This window comes from Halichoeres trimaculatus, unplaced genomic scaffold, assembly GCF_033239565.1.
Source record: "Halichoeres trimaculatus isolate MK-OKI-2021-1 unplaced genomic scaffold, fHalTri1.1 fHalTri1_scaffold_22, whole genome shotgun sequence".
Classification (NCBI taxonomy): domain Eukaryota; kingdom Metazoa; phylum Chordata; class Actinopteri; order Labriformes; family Labridae; genus Halichoeres; species Halichoeres trimaculatus.
Genome location: NW_027437200.1, coordinates 22,814,247 through 22,822,430, shown reverse-complemented (window position 1 = coordinate 22,822,430; position 8,184 = coordinate 22,814,247). Strand labels below are relative to the sequence as shown.

General features: G+C 39.2%; 1 protein-coding gene across 1 annotated transcript; it reads left to right on the top strand.

Moving 5' to 3' along the window:
• The first annotated feature begins 848 nt into the window (after nucleotides 1-848).
• LOC141811208 (sialoadhesin-like) lies at nucleotides 849-6,103 on the top strand. Its single transcript, XM_074699189.1, has 8 exons — nucleotides 849-927; nucleotides 4,177-4,292; nucleotides 4,391-4,523; nucleotides 4,678-4,914; nucleotides 4,991-5,313; nucleotides 5,431-5,665; nucleotides 5,763-5,897; nucleotides 5,985-6,103. Exons 1-8 carry the CDS (start codon nucleotides 849-851, stop codon nucleotides 6,101-6,103), a joined length of 1,377 nt encoding a protein of 458 aa, XP_074555290.1.
• The last annotated feature ends 2,081 nt before the right edge of the window (nucleotides 6,104-8,184 follow it).

Sequence of the window (8,184 nt, the reverse complement as noted above, 5' to 3'; positions counted from 1 at the left end):
TTCTTCTCCCCTCTATTCTCTGGCCTCTTACTTCTTTCCATTGTCTTTTTGTCTTTCTTCCACTGTCCCATCTTCTCTGGCCTCTTATGATTTTCCTTCATCATTTGTCCTCTTTCTTTTGTCTGCTCTTCTCTGGCCTCTTCTTCCCTTCATTATTTGTCTTTCTTCCTCTGTCCTCAATTCTCTGGCCTCTTACTTCTTTCCTTAAACTTTTGTCTTTTTTTTTCTATTGTCCTCTCTCTTCTCTGGCCTCTTACTTCTTTCCTCCATTCTTTGTCCTCACTCTCATGTCCTCTATTCTCTGGCCTCTTACTTCTTTCCTTCATCATTCTCCTGTCCTCTGTGCTTTCCTCTGTTGTATGTCCTCTACTGTCTCTGAACAACCCAAACCTCAGACGTGCATGTGTGACCTTACTCTTGATCAGACTTGAGGTCTGCCTGATCCAGAGATCTCCTGTCAGCTGAGACAAAGAGTGGACGCTGACGAGCTGTTAAAGTTTTGTTTTGTCAGTGATTGTTCAGATACACATCTTATCTATCTTAGTTTCATATCACACACACTCACTCTGAATGCTTCCTGTTTTTCTATCACTGGCATCAAAAGTTTCTCCATCACACCTCGACCCTTCCTGTGAAGATGAAACCTCAGAGTCTGTCAGAAAGCTGTCGTCTGGTAAAAGTCTGCTGTCAGTAATCAGGTCAAAAACCGCAGCTCCATCTCACCCCTCCTCCCTCGAAGCATTTCAGGCCATCCTTCGACCCCTCTTCAGAGATAAACCGTCAGAGTTTTACTCTCTGCTGCTTGTTCTCACATCCTCCTTCACCCACTCCGCGGTTTTTCAAACAGGATGTTTCGACCACACGAACAATGCGACGGTCAGAGGCTCCAGCCTGTAGACAGCATGAAGACGACTCTGCTCTTCCTCTGTAAGTAACGACTTTTCATGTAGATTATTAAAGACACATAATTTAATTTGTTTATGGCGCTTTACGTAGAGTATTTAAGAAACCGTGTGTACGTTATTGCACTCGTATAACGTCTCTGCGCTTCGTTCTTCCTAAGTTTAACAGTTCAGTTCTTTGTGGAAGTGTTTGAGCTGGTATCAAAACTGCTGACAGTCTGATTTGTTAAGTTTGACGGTTAGTCATTGAATCTATGTTAAAAAGAGTGATGTGGTGAAGTGTGTGTATCTGAGTGACACACACACGCATCCACACACACACACACACACAGTGGTCTGACTGTCGTTTCAGTGTTGGTGAGACTCAACCAGACATCAGCTCAAAATAGAGGTGAGTTCAAAGACTTTTCTTTTTTTAAACACATAAAAGATTAAAAAAAAACCAGGTTCATTCATAACCAGTGGAAGCGCCCCCTGCTGGTCACAGTTGGTATGACAGCCTAAAAAAAAGAAAAAAACTGATGCTGCGGTAGGGGCAGGTCGTCATAGAAGGTATTAAAAAGCAAGAGAAATGAAGGCTGCTAACTTCCTGTTTCCATCCATCACTAAAACAAGACGTCAAAACCACAGTTTAAGTGTGAAAGAGGGCGCTGCTCCTCAATGCTCGTACTACAAAAAAAAAACAAAACAAAAAACACTAGTGTTCAGTGAGAAGAGCCTGAAAGGTGAATCCAGCTTGGTTAAGACATTGTAAAACAACAACTATTTGCCTGCTACTAGCATTATAAACTAGTTATAACTAGTTTAGTTTTATAATTCTTGAAGCTGCTAGCTTATTGTAAGAAATGTAAAAGAGTCTGCTTACTGATAGCTTTAAGACATTTAAAAAAGTAAGAAAACACAAACTAACTAGCTCAAAATTTATAATAAAAATCACTCACCGTTAGCATTGTAATGCTACAAGCCTACTATTAGCAATGTAACACTACTGGCCCACTATTAGTCTCAAAACTACTAGCTTATTTTTTAGCAGTGTAAAGATTACTAGTAAACTGTAAGCATTAAAAAGAAAAACATGCTGAATGTTTGCATTCAGAAAAAAAAGCTACTGGCTCACGGTTAGCATTATGGAATATACCAACATACTTCATGAATAAATGTTGGCATTGTTTAGCCATTAGCCTGCTGTTACTATTGAAATTCTACCACCTAACCATTAGTTATCTCAAAACTGCTAGCTTATTGTAAGTTCTATCTTACAGTTTGAACACTGGAAATAACAATTATTCAATCAGTCAATCAATCTTTATTTGTATAGTGCCAAATCAAAACAAATGTTATTTCAAGACACTTTACAAAAACATTTAAAGGTCTAGCTAACTTTAGTATTGTTAACACTACTAGTTGACAGTTAGCATAGAAAAAAAATAACTGGCTAATGTTAGTACTCAATAAATAAATAAATAAATAAATAAATAAATAAATAAATAAATAACAAAAACAAGAACAAAAAACTCTTAGCCCACTGTTAGCATATGGATATTGTAAAATGTAGTAGATTTAATTCTTTGAAACTACAGACTAATTGTTAGAAAAGTAAAATAGCCATCTAACTAAAACCTTTAAAAATAGTAATTAGTGCTGTCAGGCAATTTAAAAAAATAATCTAATTAATTACAGGATTTGTAATCAATTAATCTAATTACTCGCATTTTAATCTAATATCTGCTTCAGGTCCCAAAATAAAGAATTTGAATTCCAGGACATTAAAATTACATTAAAAGACATAAAGAACATAAAGAAAATAAGGTGAGAATATATACAACACATTTTTAGGTACCCTGAGGCATAAGGAACAAATGAAAAAAGTTTTATGGTTCTATCTTTACAAAATCTATACAGTCCTGCACCTAACTCGATGTGGACTCAATTTTCACTGCAATATGAACTTCTATACTTCTATGAGGTCAGGAGAACCAGGGCTAAAGGCTAAAAACTGTGAGGAACTAGGTACAAAACACTTAATTCAAGTCTTGGATCAAAGAAAAGTGAAGTATTTTCAGTTTAACATGCTCTGAACACACAAACTGTTGCTGATTGATGCAGAGCAGCCCCAAGCTGAAACATGACACCAGGAGGATGGAAGGAACTTTTCTAAGAATTCTTCAATTTTAAATACAAGACATATATTGATCATTCAGAGCTTGTTTAAAACAGTAAAGAGTGTGGAATTATCTGTTTTTTACAGAATTGAGCAAAGGGTTGATTTTCTGCAGATTTTCAAAAAGGACGCGTGAATAAACGAGATGTGGACGGAAGTCCCCCAAAAGTCACTTTCGCTTTCCCCTGGTATAAAGCATGTTGCTGACATCACGTGTGATACATTCAGGGACCGTCAGAAATTTGAAAATCTGACGAGAACACCACTTTTTCCAAGTAGGACAAAGTGTTTGTAAATGCCAGACACTTGAAAATAAGTGGGTCTTTGAACGCCCCACGGGTTTGGGATCCAGATTAATCTGCGTTAATTTTTATAACGTGTTCATTTGCGGTGTAGTTAATTAATCTAATTAACGCGTTAAAATGACAGCCCTAAAAATTATTTTAAAAAAGTAAAAAACACAAAGTATCTGGCTCACTTTCTATAAAAAATCACTCACTGTTAGCATTCTAATGCTACAAGCTCGCTATTAGCAATATAACACTACTGGCCCACTGTAAGTCTCACAAGTACTAGCTTTTTTCTAGCAGTGTGTGTATTACTAGCTTACTAGTAGCATTTGAAAATCTATGTGCTGAATGTTAGTATTTGGAATTTTACTTTATGGATTAATGTTAGCATTGTAAAGCTATTAGCCTACTGCTGCTAATGAATCTTACTGCCTAACCGTTAGTCTTCTCAAAACTGCTCACTGTAAGCATTGTAAACACTTCTAGCTTACAGTGAAAATACTGGAAATAACAAGCTAACTTTAGCTTTGTAAACAGTAATAGTTAACAGTTAGCATAAAAAAACTGGCTAATGTTAGTACTCAGAAAAAATTTACTAGTCTACTGTCAGCAAATGTTAATTGTAAAATGTACTAGCTTAATCTTTTTTGACGTATTTTTGGCGTTGTGAAGCATAGTGCCTCACATTTAGCATTTTCAAATCTAGCAGTCTACTGTTAGCATTATGCAGCGTGTTTTTGTCCCGTCCTAATGAAACAGGGACCAACAGGAAGTGATCAGATGTTTTCTGTTGTAGATAAAGTCTCTGTGTTTCTCTTGTCAGCCTCTCTGACCGTCTCTCCAGCCTTCAATCAGTTTTTTGAGTACCAGAACGTCTCACTGAGCTGTGGGTCGTACATCTTAGGTGTTTGGACAGTGTGGAGATACACGAATGGGTCAGTTTCCCCTTTGTCTTACATCCCTCCCCAATCTGTCCTGCCGTCCTGTCCTCTGACTGTGAGTGTCACTTTTCCAGTTCAAACTCCGTCCTGTCCCAGTGCGGCGTTGGATGGGGACAGCCCACGTCCTCCGGCTGCCACCTAAGCACCATCAAACTTTCCGACAGCGGCGTGTACTGGTGTGAATCTGAATGTAGAGAGAGCAGCAACGCGGTCAACATCACCGTCACTGGTAAGAAATGACTCATGTCGATCGTAAAAAAGGAAGAGGTCAGCGCACCAGGAAGTGAGTCAAGACTTGAGCAATGACTCAGATCAGTGAAGGCGCTGTGACCACCGACACACCATCGTACACTTCACTCACTGAACGATTGTTTGTCCCTGAGGTGAAGCGGTGATCCTGCAGAGTCCTGTCCTTCCTGTGACCGAGGGAGACGACGTCACGCTGCACTGCAAAACGAAGAACTCCTCCAAACTTCCCGCTAAGTTCTTCAAAGGCACCGCCTCCATCGACAGCGACCACCCACATCTCTTGATCTACAACATCTCCAGATCTGAGGTGGGGGCGTACTGGTGTACAGTCGGCGGTAACAGGTCGCCAACCAGCTGGCTGTTGATGAGAGGTAAAGGAAGACAGAGACTGCCCCCTGCAGGCAGAGTCAGAGAATGCTGAATTTAACTCTTTGTCCTATTCTGCAGACGATGTTGAACCGACCGAGCTCATGGTGTCACCGGACTCGTCTCAGATGTACGAATATAAAGATTTTGAGCTGAGCTGTGGAGAGAACAGCTCATCTCGCGGTTGGCGGGTCTTCAGGGCCAGAATCCAAAACGATCAAGATCAAGACCAAGATCAAGAGCTGTCCCACTGCGGAGACAAGAACAAAAAGTGGGGGTCGCCTACGAGATCCGGCTGCAGGTTTTCCACGGCTCTAAAGAAAGACAGCGCTACCTACTGGTGTGAGTCTCTGACAAAGCAGCGGAGCAACTCTGTCAACATCGTAGTACACAGTAAGTCCCGGGTACTGTGTCCTAACAGCGCCCCCTACAGGCCTGGAGCACTTATCCTGTGTGTTCACTGTTAATTAAGCTGATTCATCTCTGTGACGTGCATTTTTCCTCTTCGAGGGGTTGGACAGGTGATCCTGCAGTGTCCCGTCCTCCCCGTGACGAAGGGAGATAACGTCACGCTGTACTGTCTCAGCGGCTCCTCCCAGCAACCTGCTGACTTCTACAAAGCTGGCGACCTTGTTCGCTCTGAGCCTGGAGGTCACATGACCATCTACGATGTTTCCACGTCTGATGAAGGCCAGTACAAGTGTGTCATCGGAGCCGGAGGGGGAGCACCTGTAGCGTCTCTGCCCTCCCAGCTTTGTGTCCACGGTGAGTCATCGTTACCAAAGCGTGGCGTGTACACGGCGAGGAACGGTTTCCTACTTTCAGCTAACCACCAGTTTTTGTTTTTGTCAAGATCCAAACGCCACAGCCACAGCGCCCTCCTTTATGGACTCGCCTGTGCTCACAGTGCTGCGCCATGTGGTGGTGGTTTGTCCATACCTCATCTGCACCGGGATCAGATTGTCTTTGTGTCGACACAGAAAAACAGGTAACGCTCATCATGCTAATGTTAGCATTATCACCATGTCAGAGCTCAGTGATGGGAAGAGGGGACTCTGTTTTCTGAACCCTACAGGAAGGAAGCCGCCTGACGCCATCCCGATGTCCCCAATGTCTCCATCCACGGATTACGAGGAGCCAGATCCGTCGTATGATGATGTCATCCCTGATGTCACCACTGAGCATCATTTCTGAGCAGCTCAGTCTTCTTCCTGTTTGTAGTTCTGTTCGGTTTTTAAATAGATTTTTCTTATAAACACTGCTTTCAGTTATTAAGTAGATTCAGTGATGACCCCTGGTGGTTGAAGCAGGAAACACAGCATCATAAAACAGTAAGCTGTGACAAAAAAAGCCTGGAGATCCAGCTAGCTGTGTATCAGTGAAGTTCTATGTTGTGTGATGTTTGTGGGGGTTTTTTTGTGTGTGTATGAGCTACTGATTAGCTGTGTTTTCTTGCATGTTTGCTAACATGGTAGCTGCTTTTCATTGTGAATTAGCCTTGTTAAGCTGTTTTTGCATTGTTAGCTGCACTAGTCTGTTTTGGTTGTGTATTTTGTTGACCCTTGTTCTCAGTTTTTTGTTTCGTATAAGCTTTGTTTTTGTTGTATAAGCTATAAGTAAGCTATGTGTTTGTTTTATTAGCTGTATGTTAGATGTGATTTGTTGTATAAGATATATATGAGTTGTGTTTTTGTTCTATTAACTGTATACTAGCTGTGTTTTTGTTTTATTAGCTGTAAATTAGCCGTGTTTTAGTTGTATTAGCTACATGTTAGCAGTGTTTTTGTTGTATTAGCTGTATTTTACCTGTGTTTTGTTGTATTAGCGTTATACAAGCTGTATTTTAGTTGTATTAGCTTTATATTAGCTGTGTTTTTGTTGTATTAGCTATATGCAAGCTGTGTTTTAGTTGTATTAGCTGTCTATCAGCTGTATTTTAGTTGTATTAGCTTTATATTAGCTGTGTTTTTGTTGTATTAGCTATATGCAAGCTGTGTTTTAGTTGTATTAGCTTTATATTAGCTGTGTTTTTGTTGTATTAGCTATATGCAAGCTGTGTTTTAGTTGTATTAGCTGTCTATCAGCTGTGTTTTAGTTGTATAAGCTGTATAGTAGGTGTATTTTTGTTATATTAACTGTATTTTAGCTGTGTTTTGTTGTATTAGCGTTATACAAGCTGTATTTTAGTTGTATTAGCTTTATATTAGCTGTGTTTTTGTTGTATTAGCTATATGCAAGCTGTGTTTTTGTTTTATTAGCTGTAAATTAGCCGTGTTTTAGTTGTATTAGCTATATGTTAGCAGTGTTTTTGTTGTATTAGCTGTATTTTAGCTGTGTTTTGTTGTATTAGCGTTATACAAGCTGTATTTTAGTTGTATTAGCTTTATATTAGCTGTGTTTTTGTTGTATTAGCTATATGCAAGCTGTGTTTTAGTTGTATTAGCTTTATATTAGCTGTGTTTTTGTTGTATTAGCTATATGCAAGCTGTGTTTTAGTTGTATTAGCTGTCTATCAGCTGTGTTTTAGTTGTATAAGCTGTATAGTAGGTGTATTTTTGTTATATTAACTGTATATTAGCTGTGTTTTTGTTCTATTTTTGTTCTATTAGCTACATGTTAGCTGTGTTTTTGTTGTAATAGCTGAATTTAAGCTGGGTTTTTGTTGCATTAGCTGTACATTAGCCATGTTTTAGTTGTATTAGCTATATATTAGCTTTGTTTTTGTTGTATTAGCTGAAAATTAATCTGTTACTGTTGTTTTAGCTGTGTGTTAGCGGTATTTTTGGTTGTGTAATAGCTTTATTATAACAGTGTTTTTGTTGTATTAGCTGCACAATAGCTGTCTTTTTGCTGTAAATCAGCATCATATTAGCTATGTTTTGGTGTTGTATTAGCTACATACAATCTGTTTTGCTTGTGTGTAAGCTGAATGTTAGCTATTTATTGGTTGTGTATCAGCTGTGCAATAGCTGTGTTTTTAGTTGTATATTCAATTTTTCTGTCGTATTAACTGTGTGTTAGCTGTGTTTTGGTTGTATCAGCTGTTTGTTAGCTGGGTTTTGGTTTTGCTGTAGCTGTGCATTAGCTGTATATTAGTTTTGTTTTTAACTGTGTGTTAGCTTTGTATTAGTTTTGCGTTAGCTGTGTGTTAGCTGTGTTATGACATCAATGGCTTCTTGTCAAGTATTTTTTAGTTAGGGGTTATCCTACCTGTACACCTGTCTGAAAGACGTCTGCTGTACCCTCTCACATCAGTGTAAAGGAATTTCTTTGTA